This window comes from Anticarsia gemmatalis, chromosome 14 (genome assembly GCF_050436995.1).
Source record: "Anticarsia gemmatalis isolate Benzon Research Colony breed Stoneville strain chromosome 14, ilAntGemm2 primary, whole genome shotgun sequence".
NCBI lineage: Eukaryota > Metazoa > Arthropoda > Insecta > Lepidoptera > Erebidae > Anticarsia > Anticarsia gemmatalis.
The window spans coordinates 6,098,332-6,124,402 of record NC_134758.1 but is presented as its reverse complement, the minus strand read 5'-3'; the positions used below and the strand labels follow the sequence as shown (position 1 = coordinate 6,124,402).

The 26,071-nt window shown below is 35.9% G+C and overlaps 7 protein-coding genes and 2 non-coding genes across 10 annotated transcripts in view; 8 read left to right on the top strand and 1 right to left on the bottom strand.

Moving 5' to 3' along the window:
- The first annotated feature begins 152 nt into the window (after nucleotides 1–152).
- Rm62 (ATP-dependent RNA helicase Rm62) lies at nucleotides 153–4,499 on the top strand. 2 transcript variants are annotated; one of them, XR_012959767.1, is made up of 6 exons: nucleotides 153–212; nucleotides 417–487; nucleotides 1,193–2,257; nucleotides 2,441–2,679; nucleotides 2,806–3,306; nucleotides 3,455–3,595. XR_012959767.1 is itself a non-coding variant. In XM_076123015.1 (6 exons), coding segments are annotated over exons 2-6 (1,668 nt in total). In that variant the 5' UTR covers nucleotides 155–212; nucleotides 417–485; the 3' UTR covers nucleotides 4,078–4,499. The 2 variants fall into 2 exon arrangements, 1 of the variants encoding a protein (XP_075979130.1); XM_076123015.1 differs by lacking the exon at nucleotides 2,806–3,306 and adding an exon at nucleotides 3,895–4,499 and having other exon boundaries at nucleotides 155–212; nucleotides 3,455–3,633.
- LOC142978638 (small nucleolar RNA SNORD61) lies at nucleotides 2,299–2,372 on the top strand. Its single transcript, XR_012959775.1, has one exon. It is a non-coding gene; the product is annotated as a small nucleolar RNA SNORD61 (small nucleolar RNA).
- Nucleotides 3,681–3,818, top strand: LOC142978637 (small nucleolar RNA SNORA57). The gene has a single exon (XR_012959774.1). It is a non-coding gene; the product is annotated as a small nucleolar RNA SNORA57 (small nucleolar RNA).
- A 3,285-nt stretch (nucleotides 4,500–7,784) lies between the features above and the next one.
- LOC142978406 (uncharacterized) lies at nucleotides 7,785–10,582 on the top strand. The gene is made up of 5 exons (XM_076122845.1): nucleotides 7,785–8,130; nucleotides 8,225–9,160; nucleotides 9,245–9,477; nucleotides 9,704–9,882; nucleotides 10,234–10,582. Exons 1-5 carry the CDS (start codon nucleotides 8,078–8,080, stop codon nucleotides 10,507–10,509), a joined length of 1,677 nt encoding a protein of 558 aa, XP_075978960.1. The 5' UTR covers nucleotides 7,785–8,077; the 3' UTR covers nucleotides 10,510–10,582.
- An 829-nt stretch (nucleotides 10,583–11,411) lies between these two features.
- On the top strand, nucleotides 11,412–14,153 carry LOC142978516 (testis-expressed protein 47-like). The gene is made up of 6 exons (XM_076122997.1): nucleotides 11,412–11,635; nucleotides 12,194–12,361; nucleotides 12,443–12,649; nucleotides 12,901–13,056; nucleotides 13,402–13,555; nucleotides 13,897–14,153. The coding sequence occupies exons 1-6, from the start codon at nucleotides 11,558–11,560 to the stop codon at nucleotides 14,070–14,072; spliced, it is 939 nt and encodes a 312-aa protein (XP_075979112.1). The 5' UTR covers nucleotides 11,412–11,557; the 3' UTR covers nucleotides 14,073–14,153.
- A 401-nt stretch (nucleotides 14,154–14,554) lies between these two features.
- On the top strand, nucleotides 14,555–15,938 carry LOC142978596 (cilia- and flagella-associated protein 100-like). Its single transcript, XM_076123099.1, has 2 exons — nucleotides 14,555–15,400; nucleotides 15,525–15,938. Exons 1-2 carry the CDS (start codon nucleotides 14,555–14,557, stop codon nucleotides 15,936–15,938), a joined length of 1,260 nt encoding a protein of 419 aa, XP_075979214.1.
- A 548-nt stretch (nucleotides 15,939–16,486) lies between these two features.
- Nucleotides 16,487–18,334, top strand: LOC142978595 (uncharacterized). The gene has a single exon (XM_076123098.1). The coding sequence runs from the start codon at nucleotides 16,568–16,570 to the stop codon at nucleotides 18,332–18,334; it is 1,767 nt and encodes a 588-aa protein (XP_075979213.1). The 5' UTR covers nucleotides 16,487–16,567.
- A 203-nt stretch (nucleotides 18,335–18,537) lies between these two features.
- Nucleotides 18,538–20,492, top strand: LOC142978145 (uncharacterized). Its single transcript, XM_076122461.1, has one exon. The coding sequence runs from the start codon at nucleotides 18,604–18,606 to the stop codon at nucleotides 20,368–20,370; it is 1,767 nt and encodes a 588-aa protein (XP_075978576.1). The 5' UTR covers nucleotides 18,538–18,603; the 3' UTR covers nucleotides 20,371–20,492.
- Nucleotides 20,379–26,071, bottom strand: part of Arl4 (ADP ribosylation factor-like 4) — a 45,247-nt gene continuing 39,554 nt past the window's right edge. Inside the window, exon 4 of the mRNA XM_076122463.1 lies at nucleotides 20,379–22,940. Coding sequence (XP_075978578.1) covers nucleotides 22,241–22,870 — 630 coding nt within the window. The 5' untranslated portion in view covers nucleotides 22,871–22,940 and the 3' untranslated portion in view covers nucleotides 20,379–22,240. The remainder of the gene's footprint in view (nucleotides 22,941–26,071) is intronic.

Sequence of the window (26,071 nt, the reverse complement as noted above, 5' to 3'; positions counted from 1 at the left end):
GTAAGTAAGTGGAAAACAATCACAATCGCGAACGAGCCCCGTTCATATTTAATGAAGCTCCCCTAGCCGATGTACACGCAGCATAATCTCGTCGAACGAAGTGAATGGATGAACTGAATGACTGAATTTCGAATGAAACGAATGAAACTTGCTACACAATCAAAATTAGAACCCATTCGGCAATCCTTCTTTCGGCAATAGCAGTGGTCAAGGTGGGACGTGTTTCTGTCTCTTTGTGATCATTTTAATTTATTACTGTGTTAAAATCAATATTTTTTTAGTTAAATTCATTATTTGGCACATAGTGATATAGTTTCTCTTTACCGTTTTGATTACTTATTGTGTTATTCGAACGTTTGGTTAAAGTTAGATTCAATCAATACGTGGTGTTTTACTATCCTCCATTTTATTTTCAGATCGACCCTGCTTTATAACATTTATCTGGATATACTTTCATCATCATCCAGTAAAAAACATCAATTAAAATGTAAGTATAATTATTTAAACTCTAATTTTATTATGGTTTTAATATTTTTAGGGTGTATTTGAGGATAATCTATTTTACTTTAATTTTGAGATAGCTTTTTCGTTTAGGTTTAGTGAGTGGCATTATTCTATTTCGTGGTAAAGGCATTGCAGTCACGTTTCGTATAAGTAGCAAGTATATGTATAGTTCCAGTTTCTTTATTTGTGTTCTGTTTTATTTATACCCGTTTCTGATAGGCATCTGCCGCACGTGTTTAACTCGTTATTATGTGTATATACACGTGAGCACTCTGAGAGATAATATTTATTGTCAATGTCAAGGTTTTATCTTCACCCTGAATTACCTACGTATGGCCTATATCATACCAAACCACGACGTGGGTGTCGTTCTAGTACTTGGGTACGCCATTTTGTAGTCGTCGTAAATGCGATATTGATCCATTTTCTAACCACTCTTCTACGCGTGCGTAAAGTGTAGCGGAACTTGGATCAATAATTACCGATCATGCCCAGTTGAGTCGAACCGGTTACCACCCTTAGGACTGCTCGAGAGAATTACAAGAGTACTTAGGAAATTGTAATGACTGAAACGTAAGCACGTCATAGCTACCTACTTAACGGATGATCGTCACGTGTACGGTGCGATGCCTACACGTGCGAAGCCATTGTACAGTTATAAGTAATTTTACTGATTTTCTTTTCTCAGGTCTAATAACTGGAACAATAGCCGTGGTGGAAGCGGCGGTTCCAAATTTGGCGGAGGAAACAAATTTGGCAGTAGCAATGGCTCATCAAGATTTAGCAATGGAGGGTCAAAATTCGGTAGTGGTGGCGGTAGCGGCGGCGGCAGTAGATTTGGAGGCTCCGGTGGTTTCGGCGGCAAGAAGGACTTTGCTGGTGGACAAAATATGCGTCGTCCAAATTGGGACACCATGTCTCTGCAGCCATTTAACAAAGACTTCTATAATCCCCACCCTACTGTACTAAACAGATCACCTTATGAGGTTGAAGAATACAGAAGTCAGCACGAAATAACCATGAGCGGTGTAGAAGTGCCCAACCCTATCCAACATTTTGATGAAGCAAATTTCCCTGATTATGTGAACCAAAGTATAAGAAATATGGGATACAAAGAGCCAACTCCTATTCAAGCTCAGGGTTGGCCAATTGCTATGTCAGGAAAGAACTTAGTTGGTATTGCGCAAACAGGGTCAGGAAAAACTCTAGCATACATTCTGCCTGCCATTGTTCATATTAACAACCAGCCGCCAATCAGGCGTGGCGATGGCCCTATAGCGCTAGTACTTGCGCCAACCAGAGAATTAGCCCAGCAGATTCAGCAAGTGGCTTCTGATTTTGGCAACTCTGCTTATGTGCGTAACACATGTGTATTTGGAGGTGCACCCAAAAGAGAACAGGGTCGTGATTTAGAAAGAGGAGTAGAAATTGTGATTGCTACACCTGGAAGGTTGATCGATTTCTTAGAAAAGGGCACCACAAACTTGCAAAGATGCACATATTTGGTCTTAGATGAAGCTGACCGAATGTTAGACATGGGTTTCGAGCCTCAAATCCGAAAAATTATTGAACAGATTCGCCCGGATAGACAAACTTTGATGTGGTCAGCCACATGGCCGAAAGAAGTTAGAAAATTGGCTGAAGATTACTTAGGAGATTACCTTCAGATTAATATTGGTTCCCTACAGTTATCAGCCAATCACAACATCCTACAAATTGTAGATGTTTGCCAGGAACATGAGAAAGAAAACAAGTTAGTATTACTAGACATCTTTACAGTGTTATAAGTTGGCCATAATGATGACTTAATTATTGTATGATAGTATTTGATTAAATTAAAGAATTTTCCTCTAAGAAGATCTGAATCCAATAACTATATTAAGTTAATTCAAATGAATAGTACATTATGTGACCATTAATATTTACTATTTTGCAGGTTGAACGTATTATTACAAGAAATAGGACAGAGCCAAGAGCCTGGTGCCAAAACTATAATCTTTGTAGAAACTAAGAGGAAAGTAGAAAATATCACTAGAAACATAAGGCGATATGGATGGCCAGCAGTATGCATGCATGGTGACAAGACACAACAAGAGAGAGATGAAACACTATATCAATTCAAACAAGGCCGTGCCAGTATACTTGTTGCAACTGATGTTGCAGCTAGAGGACTTGGTATGTACTATAGGCTTAGGTTTTCTCATTTACGGGTATATTGATGTGTAATTGTTTTGTAAATGCTTGTTTATATCATAATTGTATTTACATTTTATATAACTTGCATTTGTTTTATACTTTCAGAGGCACTGGCGGAAAGTTATTGTGTTCTATTCGAATACTGCCTGAATTTAGTGGGCAAGTCACTGCACTGGATTTGTAGATGACACTTTCTGATGCAGTCATTATTTTGAGAATGCAATAACTCGTCATTATTATGGTGCCTCATAAGTGCCTTTCACTGTGATTGGACCCGAGGCCGGAATACTTGATGGTATGTCCGTGTATGCGGATACACTTGAGAGTGTGGAAAACCTGGTGATGCACTGGTACATAACATAACTGAAATTATTGAGACATAAGATACTACGACGGTGCATTGTTGAAAAACTTGACCATAGTTGAGATGTTATCGGCGAGAGGTCAAGGGTTTTCTGTTTCGGCCAAATGGAGTTTTGAAGGGGGCAATAATAACATTTGTTAAACTGAAATTACTATGAATGCCCTTAATAAGACTCCTGGGTTCCTGAGTGAGAGGCAAATATTGAATTGTATTTGGTACATATCTCTGTGTAACTCATTCATGTAAGTAATACACTTATGAGTTACGATAACATTACACAGATTTAAAGGTTAACATCATCTAATTCATTTTTGTTTATTGTTCTTAGCTTTGTTGTATCTTTCTGGTGGCGAAATTATATTGCACCTTCTCACTAAACCATTTTTACAGATGTGGATGGAATTAAATATGTCATAAACTTTGACTATCCTAACTCTTCTGAGGACTACATTCACCGGATTGGCAGGACTGGGCGTTCAAAATCAAAAGGAACCTCATACGCCTTCTTCACGCCCTCTAACTCTCGTCAAGCCAAAGACCTTGTGTCAGTTTTACAGGAAGCCAATCAGGTAAGCAGAAGCGCATAATTAATATTATTATATTGTTTGATGCAATTCCTCATACCTTTGGCATGGGTACGTTTATACATAGCGTAACATGAATGCAAGTATGAGGTACATTAAAAGACAGCTACAAGCCTTCGGTGCCCACACGTAATATTGTCTGGATCCCATCCTCAGATGCTGTGACATTTAATTTTAATCTGAATATTATTATTTGTATTATTACAAGTTACTGCCTTTCGACACTAATATATTTGTTTGTAACAGGTTGTGAACCCTCAGCTCCAGACCATGGCAGATCGCTGCGGCGGTGGTGGCGGTGGCTGGAACAGAAACAGATATGGCGGTGGCCGTGGAGGTGGCGGCTCATTCAAACGCGGAAGCAATTTCGGAAGGAGCAATGGTGGTGGAAATGGAGGAGGTGGACACAAGAGATTTAATGAATATTGAATTTGAAGTACAAAATAATTTAGAAGCGAATCCTCGATCGAGTACTTGAGTGTGAATTTTAGAGTTAAGGAATGTAGAAATGCTGATTGGTTGATATTGCAGTTTGTGGTTACATGACAGGCTAGATTTAAATAATTATTGTTTTCTACTAGCATCCTGAACATCCTGAATGTACTAAGTATATTTTGTTTACACTGTGATATTTTTTTAACTGTGATTCTACAAGAGGATTAGCTAATTTATAGAGCTACTAAGACAGTACCTATCAGTATTTGTCTTTTGGAGGACTTGCTCTCAACTATTTATTTTAGATAATTTTCATGAACATCTCGATGAGATTTCACATTTTGTGTCCGCGTCATTCCATTACCTTGTTCCGAATAACATTTAATAATAATCAATAAATTAATTAATTAAGAAAATTTCTTTTATTTTATATATTCTCTTATCCCTTAACTGGATATCTGGATTACAGACACACTGAACACATCAATTAATAACTGATACGTACAGTCAACTTGGGTAACTTCGAATAATTTGGGTAACATAGAACGTGGGAATTTGAACTAGTTTCGATTATTTTCTCATACGAAACCAACACAATTGATAAAAGTTTGCAAAACTAAAATAAATCTTTATCATGGTCTACACGTCTTTAATTTGAAAATTTTAAACTTTTTAAAATAATCTAAACTATTCTGATATCCCCTTGAACACACACAAAAAATTTCATCAAAATCGGTCCAGTCGTTTCAGAGAAGTTCAGTGACATACACACTTGCAGAAGAATTATATATATAAAGATCTAGACGAGAAAAGGAGGTCACTAGAAGTTGAAGTCTAATGCCACCAAAGAAGTCTCTTGGCTGACCCCTTGTTTATATGGCGACTGGGTGGTGTGTGGTCAAGTATAATGTACGTCAGGCTGGCCCGGCCCCATGGAATTTAATAATGAGATTGTTATCAATCCAATGTACCCGGGTATACTAATATATGTAACACCTTCATTTTCAATGTAACTCTTTTTAAAAGAAATTACGTGCACTTCTTAGTGGCCGGGCCAGCCTGACGTTTTCAGCCCGGCCACCTTGTTTCCCACTAATCTACAAAAAATACTGGCAATATTGTGCTACAGATGAAATGTACCCTATAATTTATGCATATGTAACACAAAATCGAATCCTAAAATGCAATAGCATACGAAATATTAGCGGTTGCAGGTGGCCGGGCTGAAATTATTTCGTTAATATAAAACAGTAAAACTGCAACACCTACCAAAAACTAATACCAGTACATAATGAGATATAGAGATATAGAATACATGTAACGCTTTCATTTTAAATTATAATACATATTTAGAAAGAATAATCACTTGAAATTATATTTCAGCCCGGCCACCTAAAAGCGGTAATATTCCCTAAAATCTTATGCCAATTTGTACAGTAAAACCTGATACAGCTATGAAATGAAAGTTACATTCGTTTCGTTTTAGTCGTATACCTTTAAGACTTCTGTTTGACTAGATTATCAAAATCTGAGAAACTTGCCGAAGAGTGACTATCATTTATTAACTTATTTCAGGACATTTGGTTTGTTGAGTGAAACAAAATTGGTAATTGTCATATTTTTTTAATAATCATTTTTGAAATTAGTTAGACAACATTTGTACTTATATTAATTAGGTACTATAACAATTGTTAATTATAAATAACGTTTTTAACGATTCTAATAAGCAATATATTTAAATTTGAATTAGTCAAAATACTTATAGTACAAATGCCAGATATAGGCTAGCAATGATTATTATATTTGTTTCACTCAACAAACCAAATGTCCTGAAATAAGTTAATAAATGATAGTCACTCTTCGGCAAGTTTCTCAGATTTTGATAATCTAGTCAAACAGAAGTCTTAAAGGTATACGACTAAAACGAAACGAATGTAACTTTCATTTCATAGCTGTATCAGGTTTTACTGTACAAATTGGCATAAGATTTTAGGGAATATTACCGCTTTTAGGTGGCCGGGCTGAAATATAATTTCAAGTGATTATTCTTTCTAAATATGTATTATAATTTAAAATGAAAGCGTTACATGTATTCTATATCTCTATATCTCATTATGTACTGGTATTAGTTTTTGGTAGGTGTTGCAGTTTTACTGTTTTATATTAACGAAATAATTTCAGCCCGGCCACCTGCAACCGCTAATATTTCGTATGCTATTGCATTTTAGGATTCGATTTTGTGTTACATATGCATAAATTATAGGGTACATTTCATCTGTAGCACAATATTGCCAGTATTTTTTGTAGATTAGTGGGAAACAAGGTGGCCGGGCTGAAAACGTCAGGCTGGCCCGGCCACTAAGAAGTGCACGTAATTTCTTTTAAAAAGAGTTACATTGAAAATGAAGGTGTTACATATATTAGTATACCCGGGTACATTGGATTGATAACAATCTCATTATTAAATTCCATGGGGCCGGGCCAGCCTGACGTACATCAAGTATATTCTAGCATATAGGTACACGGAAATACTAACGTCATGTTAAGTGTGTAAGTACCCAGACTATGGGGGGAAAATCTCTACGAATACCTGCCTCTTCAAGGGGAGGAAAAAGTAAGTACACGTGGATCACTAACAAAACCAACCATTTTAGGCATGCTTGAAGAGGAACTAGGTACCTAGAGAGTGCTTATAAGCTAGACGTTAGTAATTGTGACAATGCTGACCACTGAATAACTAACACAAAAGAAAAGAGCATGTGGGCGTGGCGCGCGTGTAATGTCATAGTAATATGCCATTTTAATTTGTTTAATGGAGAATGTTACTAGGTCTGTATGCCATTTGGCATACAGACCATACGCTTTAAATTTTGACTCGGTAAAGCCTGTACAGTGTACATTTACATGCAAACTAGTTTTTGTTTTATTCAAAAATACCAAGAAGTTTTGATTTTACAAGCATTCAAAGTTTCGAAAAATTTCGAGTCCCGCTGACAGCGTGACGTCATATTACACCGCGTTGCGCGGGCTGCAATCCGCTTAGTATCGAGTCTCCAGCCGTAGAAGTAATAGTTTATGCAGTATTTTGTAGTGTTTTCGTCCGCTTATTACATTTATAGTGTAATAATAGTAAATATGATTATTAAGGCCTCTGTGAGCCAGACTTAGCGTGGTGTACAATGACGTCACACCGTCACCGTGCGGTTACACTTGTTTTACTTATAAATCGGAAACTAATTGACGTATCAAAGTAATTCTTTCACTAGTACTTTTTATTTTTAACAGAGAATATGGAGTGCTCATAATCAAAATTTGTTAACATTCTCCATTCAGAGTGCGTTAGTCATTGGCTGAGTTTGGTGACAGCAGGCGGTAGCGATTCAATGAAATAGTATGACATGCCCTTCCCTTTTCACAATTTTTGTTACCTTTACTTCTTTTCATCGATCCCAATTTGCTCCCAAATAGGATCAAGCTGAAGGAAATGAAAGGAATAACGCTGACCCCAATGTTCCTTGCTATTTTATGTTTCATATTGAATTTATAAAAATACTACCCAACTCAAAGTTCACTGTTGTGCCTAATGTGCCCAATGTGCCCATTCACCGTCCCCCCGGTCGCTCTATCTCGAATTAAAAAACGGAACACTACAGTTTACTTTTGAACGAATGATGTGTCATGTCAATTGCCATACTGTCAAAGTAATCGAATGTCAATGAAGGAAATATTTTAATGTCACATGTGTTTTTGACAAAGATCTAGTTTCAGGTGTTAGTAAAAAAAGTATTCAGTGTATTCTTTTGAAATGAAGATGAATTAAAAACAAGCCAATTTTATGCAAAAATCTGTGAAAGCGTCTAGTTTGTGAATATATTTCTTTCGGTAGTAATGTATGGGTAACCTATAAGACTACACGAAAACTAGCGTGTTCAAAATTGTGTACCGAATATTATTGTCTAAATTATTTATTACACAGTAGAAAGCAGAAGCTACAATGGCTCTAAATGTGGTTACACGACTTTTGAGGCGGAGGGATCTGTGTAAACTGTAAGTTTATTATCATATACAGCATTGATTACATAAAAGTAAAGCCACATTATTCTATAATATATATTATATTTGTTATTTTTTCGTGTTTTAGGTTATCTGATAGCACCAAACAAATACATAGAGAAGTTTTGTCGGATAGCGTAATAAAAAGTGTCAGTATGCCATACTCAACAATCAGCCATGAGCATATTTTGAAGCAAACAAGATTACAAAGGCCATACATTCAACATTTTTATTCAACAAAAACTGCACAACAGACAGATTCTGATGACTATCGCAGTGAACATAATATAACAGTGATTGGTGAAGACATACCTGATCCATACACAGAAATAGATAGCAGTGGATTTCCTTCCTATATTAAAGAATTCTTAAAGGAACAAGGTTTTGCCAAACCTACTGTTATACAGTCACAAGGATGGCCAATTGCTTTAAATGGGCAGAATTTTGTAGGTATTGCTCAAACTGGCACTGGGAAAACTCTTGCATACTTGTTACCAGCAGTTGTTCATATTAAAGAGAAAAAGGCAAGGCGTGGATTGGGTCCTATAGTACTTGTTCTAGCTCCAACAAGAGAATTAGCTCGTCAAATTGAACAAGTGGCTCAGGATTTCGAAAATTCTCTTAATGTCCGTTGTCTTTGTATATATGGAGGAGCCAGTAGAGCAGTTCAAGCCGAAAAGTTGAGACGAGGAGTTGATATTCTAATTGCAACACCTGGTAGATTAAATGACTTTTTGAACAGTAATACTACAACATTGAGCCGGTCTACATATGTTGTGTTAGATGAGGCTGACAGGATGCTGGATATGGGCTTTGAACCTCAAATTAGACAAGCTTTAGAAGGAGTACCAAAGGAGAGGCAAATCTTAATGTTCTCAGCAACATGGCCTAAGGAAGTGAGACATCTAGCCAGAGATTACTTAGGAGATTTTGTTCAAGTAAATGTGGGATCTACAGAGCTATCAGCAAATCATAACATTACACAAATTGTTCATGTGTGTGAACAGGAAGAAAAATTGGCCAAGTATGTATACTGTATTGTGTTATAATCACTTTGGTGATGAATGGGTTTCGTTCTAGTTCTTATATTCTTTCTTTAATCTTTCAGGTTCAAAGAAATCATTCATGAAATATCTGGAGAAAACTATGGCAAGATGTTAATATTTGCAAATACAAAGAAATTTGTTGATTCCTTGACAACAACACTTCGAAAAAATGGCTGGCCTGCAGTTGGTATTCATGGTGATAAATCACAGGCACAGAGAGACAAGATTATTGGTCAGTTTAAATCTGGACACTCAAGGATTTTGGTAGCTACTGATGTAGCTGCACGAGGATTGGGTATGTATAAGCATCAATTTGTATATATTGAATGTAGTTCATGTAAAGTTTAGTCATCTCCAGCCCAGGTGCTATCTAATTACATACATATCTACAAACATATTTTTCCATCGAAGTAGGTAGAGACTAAAGAATCGTGACAAGATGTATCATTTACATAAGGCTATAGGTATTCATAGAGATTGTTGCAAATGGCTTATATAAAATTTTAAAAATATTTTTCTAGATGTTGATGGCGTGACTCATGTCGTCAATTATGATTTCCCCAACACATCAGAGGACTATATACACAGGATCGGGCGTACTGGCCGTCAAGGAAACAAGGGGGTTTCACATACTATACTAACTGATGAAAATGCAAGACAGGCCAGAAGTTTAATTGAAGTTATGGAGGAGGCAAAACAGGTAATAGATATAATGATTATGAATGAAAATTTTATGGTAAACATGTAACAGCTGGTCTATAAATGTGCTGTAGGGTGACCATATTGGATGATTACTAAAATATAAAAAAGTATTTAATTTCTCTACATTCTGCTATTTAAATCCGCAATAAGTAAATTATAAATATCATTGGACAACTCCCACACGGTTATCTGATCCCATGTGTGAGTTGTCCTATGATATCATATTTATCATGACAATTTTGACACGCGGCGCTCCGATTATTGCGGCGATATTTAGCGCCACTGCGCCAAAAGTGCAGTTAAATACGATGATGAATATTTTATCATTAAAATTAACAAATTGTTACAGGAAATTCCAAAGTCATTGTTGGACTTGGCAACGTTTTACAATATGTCTAAGGAAAGCGAGAGGCAACCCAAATGGAAGTCAAGGCAAAATAATTACCAGTTTAATAGAAATAATTATTACCAAGGGTACAGAAATAATTATCAGGGGAACAGGAATAATTATCAGGGAAAGAGGAATAATTATCAAGGCATCAGGGATGATGAAGAAGATAATCACAACGGAAGGTTTAACAGGCAGCGCAGCATACGAAATCGTTACAACGACGACGACTATTGATTAGAAAAAGCTGTAGATACTAGATTATCATTAGGATAGTGAAACCTAGAATTACAATTTATGTTGCCACTGAGACTTGTATTTTATTGAAATATCTCTTTGTGAGTTACACAATTATTTGTTCCGTGAAACGCCGGAATCGTATCTTATAACGCAAGAGCTGGCGTAGCTATCATTATCCAGTAAGATTAAAAAACAAATAATAAAATTGCAGCAAATTGTTATGACATTTCTCAAACACAGAAATTGTAAGAGACAATCCAACTCTGTTATCAAGGGAGAAAGCATGACGTCAATTTGTGTTACTACTTAATAAGTACTTTTCCGTTGTATAAATCGCTATTATTAGTCAATTGACGTAAAAGTGCATCTCGCATCGGACACGATTTAATTGGCATCTCAGCGTCACGATATGTGTGCGTTGCCAAGAACTAAACGGGTAGCTAGGCATTCTATGTATATTGTTGTTTATTTACTACCAAAGAAAGTTTTTAACTTTAGCTAACTAGCGGTAGGTGAAGTAAATAATTTATTGGTTTAGATCTTTAAACATTTCTATCAAAAAAAAGTAAAAGATAGTGAATATAACTATAAGTTGGGATGCATACATACACGATATGCCTGTAATGTCCTACTATAGAACGTATTCTAATAAAATTATACAAAAACAATAAAGGTAAATAATATTAGATTGCCTAACCCTCAGCCTTTCAATTAACAGACGGATACACTCCCGACCGCCCCTCGAATATAGACAATATAGACAATTTTACGTTGAACAGGATACAAAATGTCCAAATAAACTGGCTATACCTATTGCCTACACTTCAAATTAATTGTATTATAAAACACATTAACCAGCACATATAATATTAACATTAAAGAGGTAAAATAGATATTTAATATCTTGACATGCGGCGGTTTTCCATATGACAGTAGTTTCCATGGTCACGTGTTGACGTTTAGCGGCGTCGTCGAATATTTACCCAATTTATTGCAAGAAATCGCAAATGTTCTAACCGAAACGAAGAAATAATAGTTATGCAGGATGGCTATGCAACTACCTGATCTTGACACCAGGACGGTCTTAGATGTAGTCGAAGAAAACTTCCAGAAAATCGGCTTGGTTGGTAATCACAAGTTTTTATTTATTGTTTTTCGCAAGAGTACCTATTACAAACTTTCTGTGCTTGTGTTTATCTAGTGCTTTTAAAGTAGACCCGGCTAGCTGATAAATAAAGCAATTCTGATTTCTGTAGACTGTTTTCCTATTTTGTTTGAATAAGCACTGACCAGCCCACTCTACCGCCTACTGTACAGCATAGCAACTAAACATATAGGTAGCATAAATCATGAGCGTACATTCTACACTCATGATTCCATGTTTGTGGGAGTTATGGGCGTTTTCTGCCATCTTATAAGTTGTCTTGGTCCATCAATAGGACCTTGTGCAGGTGGACTGTTCTAGTGCAGAGAGGAATAAAGTCCTATCTCCTTTACGGTCTTGTATTCATCTACTGTTTAATAGCACGAATGAGATATCTAAGTATATGGCATTTCGTTTTTTTTTGTGCCCAACGTCTCTTAGCCCGCCTTCCCCAAAATTCTGTATACTTCTGCACTGATATATAAAGTATGAAAGCTATTTTTAATGCCTTGAAAACCTAATAATTTGTTATTTTAGAAATCTCACGGGATACGTATGATATACATTGGCGAACATACATTGACAAAAGAAGAAATTATAGAGCATTTTAGAAAAACTATGAACGCCGTGAATGCTGGCTATTGCGACATAAATGTGTCTGGTTTACTGCTTGTGTATGATAGCTACTTCGTACACATTTTAGAGGTTTGTACTTTAATCATTAAAGTGAATCTACTTTTCGACATATAATTGAGCTATATTAATGATATTCGACTTCTTGTAAAGGGCTCAGAAGACACGATATACAGACATTTAAGATTTTTATTTCAACGTGAAGAAAGGTGGATCGAGAAAATGAAGAGACAGGATGAAGAAATCGTTGAAGAGGATGTTGGGCTGACCGTCATTATGGCTGAGGAGACTGAGAAACATCCTGACAGAAAAATGTTCAGACGTTTAAAACTAACTATGATTTATCATTGCATAAAGAAGGTAAGACGATTGTGGCAAAACTATTTCTGGTACACACAAATATTCCTTCCGTATGTATGGGAATCTAACCCGTAGTCTCCCGACACAGTGGTAGTGACGTGGCGACCACATTAACCACTGCGCCGCAGTTACCGAAAAGAATGAGGAAGGTTCGAACTCCCTACCAGAACAAGCAGTTATGTGAACCACAAACAGTCATTTCGGGTTTTAGAATGTGGTCGACGCATTTTCAAAGTAATTTCATGTTGTAGTTGGCATTCCATGAATGGCGTGCGTTGACAGCCAGACCTCCATCACTAGTGGGCAAGTTGGACGTTCATGGCCCGCTCCAAGATCACTTGGAACAGCTACGAATTTGTCTTAATAAGATCACTAAATTATGCGCATTTGCCGAAGCCGATGAAAACGTAAGTTTCTTTAAAAGAATGTAGCTTATACCTGAAAAGAAAAAAATGTAGACAGACTTTCCTAAGTTCATACCATTACACGGCTTAATAACAAGTTATGCTGCTTCACAGTTACTTAATGAGCATTAGACTAGAGTCATTGTTATTTGTGCCATTTAGAATGTATATGTCATTTAGAATGTAATGACTTCGTGTCGCTTTTTCCACCTTTTAACAATTTACATTCATTTATGAATAGTCAAACGTAAATTGGTTTCAAAATTGAATAGTCTATTTTTGATTTCTTCACGCATATTTTGGGGTTAGTTTTATTACATGGAATTTTAGTTAAATTATTCATTGCAGTTATCATTTGAGGGGTTGAGCGCAGTTGACCCGATAATGGAGGCGTTGCCTGAAGTGGCTCTGGTCGACTTTTTGTTACAATCGCCACATTTACTCGAACTTCGTGAAATTGCGCGTCTTCATCGACGTGTCGACGACTATCGGTTTTATTTTGGTAAGTTACCTCTACTTGCATTAGTAAGGCCTCTCCACTTGTTTTACAAACATGCCCTACATTGTAATTAGAAATGCATTATTATAATATTAACTGCTCGAGAACAAACACTTCATCACGAGATCCAATGATCAAATCCCGGAAGATGTTAAAATTACAATAACCAATAGGTATTATACATTACATAGGTTTGTTACAATAGGTACCTAGCAAATTAGTATGGTGATATGATATGAATGGTGTGATAGTTATGAATCGAATAATTAATAAGTTAATTCAGATCATATATCGGCAGAGATTAATGTCGCGTTGTTACAAATATCAATTTTTGTTTGTTACAGAGGAAGTGTGGCCTCTGCCTACACATTTTACTCCCCGGCACTTGTACAAATTGAAGGTCGACGATTCGTTCGTACAGCCACTGCCTGTCATGCCGTGGGAGAACGTCAAGAGAGAGAAAGAAGGCGACGAAGAAGGAAAGGAAGAAGGAGAATCTGGTAGTTCATCCAGTGATTAACTACTCAATAATCTTCTGCGAAACAATATCTACTGTTACTTACGTTTTGTGCTATTTCTAGTCATTTTTGTAATAACTTACTTATAAATAAAGAATTTAAGAAATTATGAATACTTGCCTTATTTTGTCGGTATTATGAGCATTACATTCTTTGGTCTTTGCCTACCACTATGAAAAGAAAGCGTGATTTTAAGTTTGTTTGTAGGTATGTATGAACATTACTTCGAAATTATAAGGAACTCTCAATTTGTCCGTACATTATGGTTTTTTGTTTAATCGAACATCCCTAACATTCTAATTCAAGCCTGAGCACAAATGACCGTGACGATAATGTGATAACAAAATATCGTACAAACAGGTATTAGTCGATGTCAGTAATAAAGCTACTTGTTGCTATAGCAATATTGATCAGAGCTAGTTTTGTCGAACTACTAAGCTTATGCTATTTCGGTGTTGGATTGAGTGCACGTTTCGTAGTTGAAATGGATAAAATAAAGAAGAAAAAGAGTGCTAGAAGAGACACAAGGAAAACAATCGCTGGGATTAAACTGCCACCTATAGAACCGATAAGAGAAGGTGAAATTAAGACCATCGTAGACGTAGATCCGTCTTACTATTCTCTAGTTGAAGGACGTCCTATACGACCAAACACTTCATTGAATGAATACAAGCAAAATATTAAAAATGTAGCGATGAAGAGAACGATACACGGATTCATGGTTGATGAAATTCTAAGAATTGATAAGGATATTAAATCCGAGCGGAATATTTACGAAACAGCTTACAAACACTTCGAGGAATATCAAAACAGTTTTGATAAATTTCTCGCACACGATAACAATAAGACGATCGCCATAATGCAGAGATCAGACGCACTGGCAAAGGAATTGACGAATCAGAATGAGGAAAATAAAAAAGCTAATTATGAGATGGCTTCACTCAAGTCTAAACTGCAATACATTGATGAAACTTTAATGATTCTGCTGTCTTTTCAAAATTTTCTTAACAAAGCTTCGCCCATCCTGTGGCAAAATAGTCATGATATAAAACTTGATACGAAATATACTGAAATTTTTACAACAGATTCCGACATTTTCAAGAAAATTGACAAAGCTGGTATTGAAAAGCGGTTGATTGAGTTACCGCCTCCGCAACTTTACTTTGAAACTCCAGAACAGCTGTTGGTTATATTCGGTTTGCTAGAGAAACAGAATCTTAATTACCTTTTGGTAACAGAGGAATTTAATTCAGAAAAGAACAGGTTTATAAAAACTCTTGAAGTTTTGAAAAAGTTGATGCGCCTAGAATTGGAATATATTCAGGAAAAGGTACGTCCTCTAGAATTTAAAAGTTTTGTAGTTTCTAACATCTACAGAATACTAAGGTATCAAAAGCAATTGTTTTAAAACTTTATCGGATTATATTAATTTATTACCCACTTTATTGTTTCAGATTCATGAAATGGAAAACATGATTACCTGGAATGAGAACAGGGAAGTCGAAGTTAAAGAAATATTTTTCAGGATTTTGGAGGATAAAGTGAGATATCTTATATCATCAGATACAGCTTTGCAGATACTTAATTACGTAGAGTTTGCGTATGAGCAGCTAATAGCCCCGAATGAAATTAAATTGAGTTCCATAGACATGGCACTTGCATTAGAACGTGAGTATGATAACTTGATGTTGGATATATCAGCGTACGATTTGGATTTGATTAAACAAATTGAGAAAGAGACCTATGAGAATGGTATCAGAGAGATAAAACAGGCCAAGGAAGCTGCAACACTATTAAAGGATGTTGATAAACTTTCTAAGCGATTGAAAGCATCTTTTGAACCTTCAAGAAGAAAAAGATTGGATTAGAATAGACCATGACTAAACATTGTATTTAAAGCTTTATAAAGTAACTGTAAGAGCGAATTTCTAACATGTCTACTTATCCTGTAAGTTCTTTTCTATTCGTCAAATTTTAGTAAGACAAAAATACATAATAATTAAATTCATTTGAGGCGAGTTTTATTACAACACATCATGTTGCATTTTGAGCTTAATTTACTTTGTCTTATTATTTTCCAATTTTCATACAATACGTTTTCAAAGTGGCTCTAAGATAGGGAAAGTTTAGACATAGGTACAGATTATTTACTATACTATTCTGTGCTATAGGAAAGTATGATACTAAACTCAATTTTCCTCAGTTTTGCAAATAATTGTTTGTTTTGGTAAGCAGTTAGAATGTGAGGCAAGTAGTTTGTTGTCCGACCATTCTTTATATTGCTCTGTATAGTTTTCTGAATACTGGTCACATATGTAGGTTTTTTATTTTTTGATATTGTGGACTATATACTCTATATAGTTGTGGATCTTTGACAATATATTCTGTCACTAGACAAACTTAACATTTTCTTGGATTTTAGTTTTGAGATATTAGTATTTTAATCAAATAACTTTATAGGTTTTTACTCGAGTCTGTAATATTTTAAAACGTTACCATGTCGGCGTGCGTGACAAAGAAACGCAAACCAATGGTCCCGTTAAAAACTTTAGATGTTATATTTCGTCGCAGATATGTGCCTAATACGCAACATTATTTTGCGAACCGTAAGCATGCCGTACCGAAAGATTTGAAGAAAAGGAAGCCATTGAGACCCTTTCGCGTCCCGAGATCTGAAAAACTTTTATCATACATAAAGTACAGCGATCGCAAAGAGAAAGTGATTGCACGAGCAAGGTTGGCCCAACCACTTCATTTGAAAGATAACTTAAGGATCGCAGCTACTAGAGATATATCTGAAAGGCTTTTCGTTGAAGAGCCGCCAGACGACGTAAGGGCAGTTGTAGAAATACATCCCGAGTTCTATACTGTAATTGAAGGTCGGCCTTTGCGATGTTTTGACGATATTAAAGTGTACGTAAACAATATACGCAGCTATGCTATGAATCGACAACAAATCGGATATCGTCGTGATTTGATACTGAAAATAGAAAAGAGTATAGTCGAGGAATCAGAACAGCATGATCGTATAGTTGATAAACTGAAGCAACATATTAAAAACTTTCAAAAATTCTTGACAGAGGATTATAAGAAAGCATGCCAGCGAGTAAGTCTTACTGAGAAAGTCTACGCTGATCTGATTGCAAAAAATTCTGAATTCCTTGGTTATGTTTCCACTCTGACAATCCTGAATAATATTTTGTTTAAACTTGATGCTATAAGAGGCATATTAAAGACGTACAGAAGCTATCTAATGTTTGTAGCTCCTTTGTCGTGGAGACAACAACATGATGAAACTCTGAAAGACAGGATACAATCCATCCAGTTTGAGTCAGGAGAGTTTGCTACCGATAATGATTTAGTGGAAACGTTAGATATTGAGAAAATGATAGAAGTTGCTAGAATGGAACTCAAAAATCCACCCAGCGCAAAGTTGTATTTTAAGAATCCTGTGCAGATGATTTATTTATTCCGGACAATGGAATTGCAAAGTAGGGAATATTTAATACAACTTTCAAAGACTGATGGCCCCAGCAGACAGTTACGAGATCGCAGAAAACAGTTGAAACAAGCCACAACACAAGAGTTTGATTATTTCCAGTATTATATTGATTGTATAAACAACGAAATATCTAGGGAAAGTTATAATGAAACTCATTTACGTGAAAAGTTTTTTCGCATATTGAACGAAACTTTTTACGATAGCATTGCAAGCCCTACGACATTAAAATTAAGAATATGCATTGAATACGTATATGAGCAAGTGTTTGGAAAGTGCGAGGAAGGTCATCATAGCATACACGATCCTATGAAAATTCTGGAAGTCATGTATGAAGATTATAATCTTCGTCTAGATTCACTCGATTTTAAAATCGTCAATCAAGCAAGAAACGACTTTTTTGCTCAGGATTTGAAGATGATGCAAAATGCTTATAAAGCTGAAAGAGAGCTGAGAGCTTTTAGGGAAATGACAAACGCTATGAACAAGGCTTTCTTACCACCCGCAAAATACACACGGCCAGTAATTAGAAAAGCAAAGGACAAGGCAATGAAACCAAAGAGAAGTTTAGAAGCACAAGACCCTGGCTCGACAAGCACGGAGCGATTGAGACCGAAAAAAACGAAGTTATCTTCTGAAGAACGAGAAGGATTATTACTATTTACGGAATGGTGCGAAGGTATGAATCCAGCACCTTATTTAGACATATATTACAAATACACTAAACCGGCGTTTGATTATGTTTACCGCAAAACTTCCGAATAATTATTTCAGTTGATTTTTTACTGTTTATTGTAGGCAATTATAGTGTTAGCTGTAAATTCAAAATTATTTCATTAAATAAACTCTTATAGTACTATTTTTCTATCTGTTTTTTAAATTGCATAAATAAGTATTGTTGAATGAAACCTTTTTTAATTCAATACCTTTAATAACATACTTACGTAAATGGGGAAAAATCTAGTGGGTTCTGATTAAACAATTTTGTATCAGAATATTTCCTTCGTTATATTATTTAAATTTATATACATACAATGCTAGAGGAGGACTCTCGTCATGTTCTTATTGATATAAGAAAACCCAGGAAGTTTACCGAGCGTAACGATGAACTTACAAATCAAACAAAGAGTTATTTGAAAAAGCCGTCAAAAAAGCAACCTCCCGTTAAAAAATATTCGCTACCTGATATTACTGTAATAAAACCATTACCGATTGCTACCTTTAATAAGGAAGAGGTATTTCTACCATATCTTCGTTATTCCAAAAAGCAAGAGACTGATAGATTTACTGAAAGGTTGGGGGTAGGTATCTGTGATAACTATAAGATTGCTTACACAGAATTGAGGAACCGTTTACATACTGATGATCCAATAGATGATACTCGAGGCGTAACTGACTTTGATCCGACATATTTTAGTTGCGTTAGAAGTAGTATTTTATCTAAACATGTCGCACCCTATAAATCGCTCAAACAAATGTTTATTGGCCAAGTAAGGTGGAGACAAGAAATCGGCTATAGACGTGACTGTATGTTAAACATTGAAACCAGCTTTCAAAAAGAAAGAGAAGTTTACAATGCCACTGTGGACAGATATATGAAACAAGTTAAGTATCTTGATGAGTTCATTTCCGCGGATTATAATAAATCTATGCAATTTTTAAATAAATGGGAGAAATTACAAGCTACCCTTCACAATAAATTAGCAGAACTACAGTATCTAGCCACAGTAAAGTTTACGAACACTTCAAGAATTGTTGGACTTGATTATAGATACGGGCTGCAACAAAAGTACGGAAGATTTTTGTATTACTTATCACCTCCAAGTTGGCGTTTAAAAAATAGAAACTTCGCTCGTTCTATAGAAATAGAAGCTAAGGGTTTTGATTTCGGCATTTCTACCGAGGAAGATACTTTCAACGTTATTTTTGAGAAACTGAAGAAAGAATGCGAGGTGGGATTAGTAAAGCCAGTATTATATTTTAATCATCCTCATGACTTGTTGAAAATATTTGGTGATATAGAAAAGCAACAGTTGCATCATTTTACACATGTAGCAGCAATAGCACCACATGCGACATTCTTGAAAAAAGGCATCAAACTATTTAAAGATTTAATTGCACAGGACAGTGCCGGTATCATGGTTGTCATTAAAGATTTTGAGAGGATGTTAAAATTTCGTGAAGAGCAATGCTCACAGCTAGAAGCTAAGTTTTTCAAAATCTTGTATGGCTCTTTTTATGATGATGTGGGTGCACCTGAAGTACTTAAATTTGGATTGCACTTGGAGTTTTGTTATGCAAAGGTATTTAATGAAAAACCTATGAATTTAGGTGTGTTCGGAACGGCAAAGGCTTTGGAGGATTTTTATATGGATTATTCTAAACGATTAGATTCTGTGACTGCTGACAGCATACGAGCTGCTGTGAATCAGTACGTGGAGTCAGAGCGACTTAAATACAAAAGAGCAACAATAGCAGCTAGGGAACTACGCCTTTTTGAGCGTCTGGAACGTGCTTTGCTTCGTGCTTATGCTCCATTGAAAGAACACCATAACACGGCAACACTCCATAGTCCTTCCGACTTAACAGTCAAATCTAATAAAAGACGTTCTACTCGAACCAAAGCACATTCAAAGCCAAATAACGATAATAAATGTAAAGATCTTACTGAAGCTGAAATGGAATATTTAACATTATTTACTGACTGGACTGAAAAGGAAAATCCTGCCAATTATTTACGAAGTCTAAGTATGGAAGACGATAAAAGCAGGCATAGATCAAATGTGAGTAAACGAAATTAAAAATAAAATACACTTTGTTAATGAAAACAGTTTATTTACGGGGTTCAATATGAAAAACGTATATGTATTTCCATAAAACACAATACAATTATACGCGATGTATAGATAATAAAACAAATATACTTTAATAACAAAATTTACATGCTCTACACATAAAAATGTTTGGTTTCATGGTATTGACAAGTAACTACTTGGAATTTACATATTTACAGAGTGAGTTTCTAACACAAAATGGTAAAAGCTTCATTCAATACATAATCTTAAAACGAAGTTATACCTCTATGAGTAAATAAATAAATAAGTGCTAATTAAAACTATTCATAAACAAATCATGACCATACATTTTCTTCTGTAAGAAGTTTAAAGCTTTTACTTGAAATTGTTAATCAACACTCTGAGGTCGATTCATGATCGATGACTTAGGCTAGTCTTTTAGTTACGATGTCCTCCTCTGAATACAATGTAGCTCATTTTATTGTTGCGTTCATTATAAAAAAAGATATCGATAGAAGTTAATAGGTTACCAAGCACTCGGAAACATTTGGACAACTAATTGCATTTATGAAGTACATGTAAGTATGCTAAAAAACAGTTATATTGATTCTAACACGAAACTAATCCGAGAGTTTAGCAATGTTTAAATACACACAAACAATGACTGTATTCGAAAGACATACATAAATACGATTACGATGTGTATTCGTACGATATATTTCCTACGCTATTTACAATATTATGTATATGTACAAAAATTTGAAGCTCTCCAAACATAAATACAGTACAAGCCTCTTCCATATATTGTAAATAATGCCTACAAGACATCACAATTACATATAAAAACGTTAATGGACTAAATTGTTGGCTACACATGAAGAGCAAAGGATTTACTCGGGACGAAGATAAGGAGCGGGTTGTCAATATTATAACAATTAATATTCGTACAGATAAAGAGGGTCGACAAAAGGATCCATTTCATAATAGAGGTTTTTATGTGAGAATATATTTATATTTCAAATAAGGAGAAGAATGTAATAAGATTGAAGAAAGTTCGTAATATTAAGCGCCAAGTACATTTGTATAAGTGTACACCAGAAAATACGATTTCACAAATACGAATAAGACATTTTCAGTCCGGTCTCAGAATTGCCAAGAAAACAGATATTGCCTTTATTTTTTTCCTGTACAAAGTAAGGGCTGGCACGGTCATATTTAGAATTTAATCGTTTTCTTGATCAATTGTGAAACAGACCTTAAGAGAGAGATTATCTAGTGAGTTTTCATTGACGTGACTAATTAATTACAAATATCCTGACACTCGTCTATCAACCTCCAAATGGTCATCTCCTTATCATGCATTAACGTTACCTAAATATTGTAACACTAATGGTCCCACATAATATTGTGTGTGAGCCACGTTCGCAAACTATTAAAACAATCTAAAAAGTTACACCTTGTGGGATTTGCATATTTAGGCAGGCACAGGCCACGCAGCCTTTACAAGCTTTAACGTTATCATGTTTAGTAAGTCAGTTGTAGTGGTTACCTCGTATCAAACGGACTTCTCTAAAATACATTTTAGTATAGCACTACCATTATCTTCCACCTAGCTATTTTCAAAAGAAAATGACTAGTAGTTAATTTAAATTTATAATATTCGTTTCCTTCAAAATGTTCAATATAACTTGAGCAACATGATGATGGAATATTTCATAAGACGTTATACATCTATAGTAAAACAATATTTGGTGTTTCTGTCTCGGACGTTATAAAAATCATCCATACAGTGAGCATTTTAAAATACTTTGCTGTCGATAACCGTATCGTTTCTATCGCACAGTTGACTTGTCACAATCACTAACGTTTTTATCGTTTATCTGACACGTTTCTTTTGCAACTTGGCGAGTTTTCTTCTCTTGAGGATCATTTCGTAGAGCGCCTCGAGCCCCTCGTGCAGCCCCTCGCCGGTGATGGCGCAGGCGGGCTGCACGTGCCAGGCGTGCGCGTCGCGCGACCCGTGCGGCGACGACACCAGCTCGTGCAGACCTAACAACTTCTCCAGCTCGCGGGGCTCCTTGGCCCCGGGCAAGTCCTGTTTATTAGCTAACACCAGAATCGGCACACCGGCGTTGTCCGGGGACTTAGCCGTTCGTATTAACTCCATTTTTGCTTCTTCCATCCGCTCCACGTCGACGGAGTCTAGCACAAATATAATACCGTCCGTACACCTAGTGTAGGATTTCCACAGAGGCCGTAATTTCTCTTGCCCACCGACATCCCACACGAGGAAATTAACGCCTTTGGACTTTCCTAGAGTTCCTTTAACTTTTTCACAATTGAACCCGATGGTTGGGACGGTGTTGAGGTACTGGTCGAACTTGAGCCGGTAGAGCGCTGTGGTCTTGCCGGCGGAATCGAGGCCCAGCATGACCACGTGCAGCGTGCCCTGCGCCGTGGGCAGCGCGTCGAGCAGGCTCGAGTTCTTGCCCATGTTCGCACCCATGCTTCGTACCCGCCACGCGGTTATCTGACGCTGTCGTCTAATCGCACCATCACGAGTTGTTCAGTTCAATCTGAAAAGTAACAGAAGCAATACTTATTATATGTCATCAGAAATATTCTATTTCATGTTGTAGGTATATTTATCATTATAATAAACCTAGGATGTATATTTTATTGAAGATGAAATGTAATAGACAAGTATTTAACATAAAAAGATGGTAATGGAAATTAAACCTAGTTCTTCTTGAAATTAACTAGTATGAATGTAACATCTGCAACATAGTTATTTTATGCAAGACGATGACCTTAGGATCATTTCGTTCTATTCTCGTTACTGCATATTGCGCCATACGTTTGGCGAAGTAACGATGCTTTCCTATTAATATCCTAGCAAGGGAATATTACGGCCGTTTATTAGTTGCCTACCATTATGATACGACTTATAGTGTAAGTTAATAAGTAATTGTCAGACGAGGACAGCTAATAAATGTTGTAAATTAATCATTTAGTGTTGATAAAATAGCTATAACATTTGGTAAATGTAAGTTTAATTCCAAAAAGACATTTAAGTTTTTCATTGGGACAAGACTTCAATAAAGATTGAATTAAAATGTATTTCAGACTCCTAGTAGTTAAAACAGATGTCAGTGACACGGCACGAGTCCTCAGAATCGACCCCATGCCCTTTAATTTTCTCAGCTCTTACTTAATCTCTACCATTTAACAACGCTCTCTCTAACTTACTCTCAACTGAGCTTTCAAAAATTGTATTTAGCTGTTACAACCATTCGTGCGCTTTAATAAACTAATTAACATTATATTCTTCTTAGTAGTTTGCAAAACTCTATAAAAATATTAATGAGGTCGGTATGAAAAGAAATCGGGGACAATGTACGTTCAAGTTTTCTTTAAACATAAACGTCTGCTGGGATATTCTTCTTGTGATTATAAAATGTCCGCTTCCGTGCTTCTAAGGGAATAAAGTGGATTCATTTATAAGTTCAATATAAAGTAACAGTATAGTGGGGGGCTGGGAGCGCGGGAGGTGGGGTCACATCGAGACGAGACAAGATGTCGCCATCGCTCGCGCCCTTTTAATAATTATTCGCGGCAGACGAGACGACGACTTTTTGCACGGAGGCACGGGCCGGCCTGGTTATGAAGCGAACTTATAATTCAGCCACTGCATGGCTGCGGTTACCGCAACCCGTAACTATCACGTTACAAAGTTCACATTTGTTTGTTTGGCTGCAAGTTATTTTTTGCCAACTTGATACTGTGAGCAGAGTACACCTTGCGTGGATAAATTTTGATCTTTTCAACGCGAGGGCATCGACCTAACTCGGTTCAAAGCTGATTATTATTCAGGAGCCTCAGAACTTTAGGATTCTTTAAACGTTGGGTTTTTTTCTTTATGTACGATATAGTTTTTCTCTATAATTAGGTGTACATTATTGTTAAGTTTTATGAACACGTTTGTAATCGAAATGCTTACGTTGTTTATAGTTTTTATCATCTGTAACTAATGATTAGGAAAGTTCTTCCGAACCAAAGTGAAAATATACAAATAATATATTATGTCTGACATAAAATATGAAAGGGATATATAAGGCCGTAGGTCCCCAATTACGAAGTCTCTATAAGATACGAGACAAGTCAATTGGTTCGGAAAAACGTAACGACCATCGGCAAATTGTGACCGCGATAATAATATTTAGTGAACAGAATAATATGTTAGAGATACGAGTAGATGTCACGTTATATTTCTATAATATTAGACTAGTCAACAAGTGTGTAAGTGGTTGTAGGACATCGAAAGTTCACTTTTCTTAAATTCGAGGCCAAATTAATCGCAAGTGGGGCTCGAACATTGGCTGACCCGTCTATCTTGAAAAACTAGTATTGCAACTTTTGTTTTTATTCGGCCGCCTCTAGAAGAGTAACAAAGGTTAAGTTATTAGGCAGGCATAGCTGTCTACTGGGTTTGCAATTTGTACGCATAGAAGTTAATTACGCAAAATTAATATGTATTATGTTAATTGAGTTTCAGAGTAAACAAAGTCATTTGATTGAATATCTTTTAATAAAGAATCATTTCGAAGTCAGTCACACGCAAAAACACTGAGTTAATTACAATTAAATTGTTTTCGGTACATAACCAATTTAATTTGTATACAGAAACATCTATCAGTTTTAATTTCGTCTTTTTAGAATCTCGACTTCTGTTGTTTATTAGTTTTGCTAAAAAGCCGTTATGGCCCGAATATATCCAGTTTAAATATACTGCCAATGAACATGTTTTACAGTGTCCTTGATTGAAATGATTTGAATATATTAGCCAAACTTGTTTATTGTGGAAAACAACCTGCGTCGTGAGCACCAGGTCAACATAACTAAGAGAAAGCATGTGATGCGACGATGGCGGCCCTTTACTTTCTCTGAGTGCATGATCAGAACCACGCCTAGGCACTAACGCGCTTCACTACCTCTGTACTTACTCACCAATATAGCATTTATCAAAGAAATATACGCGAACAAAAATACTGATAATAAACTCAGTTGTCTCGTCATTTGTGTCACCAAATGTATTGACAGCTACACTTTTTCGTCTTGACAACTGACAGCTGAAATAATACCGAAGCCATACAGGCTGACCTACAAGGCGAATAGGCATCGTATACACAAATGTAAAACTCTTTTATTCTACACACAATCCAGATTTGTTGTAAATTGTAAAGTTCGTATAACAATGTGCCGTTACAACTCTTAATGTCACATGTTTTCGTGGATAATCTACATTACAAAACGCCAGTAACACAGAAACATTTTCTTTGACCCACAAACGAAAACTAACTTCGCTCTTGACCGGGTTTCAAGCGTTTGATGTAGAAAATGAATTCTCATTATAGATTTGGAACATTGATATAGCTCGTATTGTGTTCTGATAAGATGAGTATGATATTTAATCAATAGATGAGATAGTGGTACGTGCAAAGGAAATTGATACCGTACAATGAATATATTGGCAGTAAAACCGATGGCTTAGTTACCGCGTGTTTACTGCTAGTTCTATTAAGAATATCATTAGGTAAAGAGGGTAATGGTGTTCACCTATTAATTTTACATATCATTAGGTAAGCTAGACACGAACTAGTATTAAAACTGTTTAAAATTATAATTCATAATGCTCACGCCGCACACA

What these genes read in the sequence shown, in the direction of transcription:
- LOC142978596 (XM_076123099.1), top strand. Translation starts at nt 14,555, where the DNA reads ATGGATAAAATAAAGAAGAAAAAGAGTGCTAGAAGAGACACAAGGAAA. An exon ending in TGGAATATATTCAGGAAAAG is followed by an intron (nt 15,401 to 15,524) that starts GTACGTCCTCTA and finishes TTATTGTTTCAG; the next exon opens with ATTCATGAAATGGAAAACAT.
- LOC142978516 (XM_076122997.1), top strand. Translation starts at nt 11,558, where the DNA reads ATGGCTATGCAACTACCTGATCTTGACACCAGGACGGTCTTAGATGTA. An exon ending in ACTTCCAGAAAATCGGCTTG is followed by an intron (nt 11,636 to 12,193) that starts GTTGGTAATCAC and finishes TTGTTATTTTAG; the next exon opens with AAATCTCACGGGATACGTAT. An exon ending in TTGCCGAAGCCGATGAAAAC is followed by an intron (nt 13,057 to 13,401) that starts GTAAGTTTCTTT and finishes TATTCATTGCAG; the next exon opens with TTATCATTTGAGGGGTTGAG.
- LOC142978145 (XM_076122461.1), top strand. Translation starts at nt 18,604, where the DNA reads ATGCTAGAGGAGGACTCTCGTCATGTTCTTATTGATATAAGAAAACCC.
- LOC142978406 (XM_076122845.1), top strand. Translation starts at nt 8,078, where the DNA reads ATGGCTCTAAATGTGGTTACACGACTTTTGAGGCGGAGGGATCTGTGT. An exon ending in CGGAGGGATCTGTGTAAACT is followed by an intron (nt 8,131 to 8,224) that starts GTAAGTTTATTA and finishes TTCGTGTTTTAG; the next exon opens with GTTATCTGATAGCACCAAAC. An exon ending in TTATGGAGGAGGCAAAACAG is followed by an intron (nt 9,883 to 10,233) that starts GTAATAGATATA and finishes AAATTGTTACAG; the next exon opens with GAAATTCCAAAGTCATTGTT.
- LOC142978595 (XM_076123098.1), top strand. Translation starts at nt 16,568, where the DNA reads ATGTCGGCGTGCGTGACAAAGAAACGCAAACCAATGGTCCCGTTAAAA.
- Rm62 (XM_076123015.1), top strand. An exon ending in GAACATGAGAAAGAAAACAA is followed by an intron (nt 2,258 to 2,440) that starts GTTAGTATTACT and finishes ACTATTTTGCAG; the next exon opens with GTTGAACGTATTATTACAAG. An exon ending in TTTTACAGGAAGCCAATCAG is followed by an intron (nt 3,634 to 3,894) that starts GTAAGCAGAAGC and finishes TGTTTGTAACAG; the next exon opens with GTTGTGAACCCTCAGCTCCA.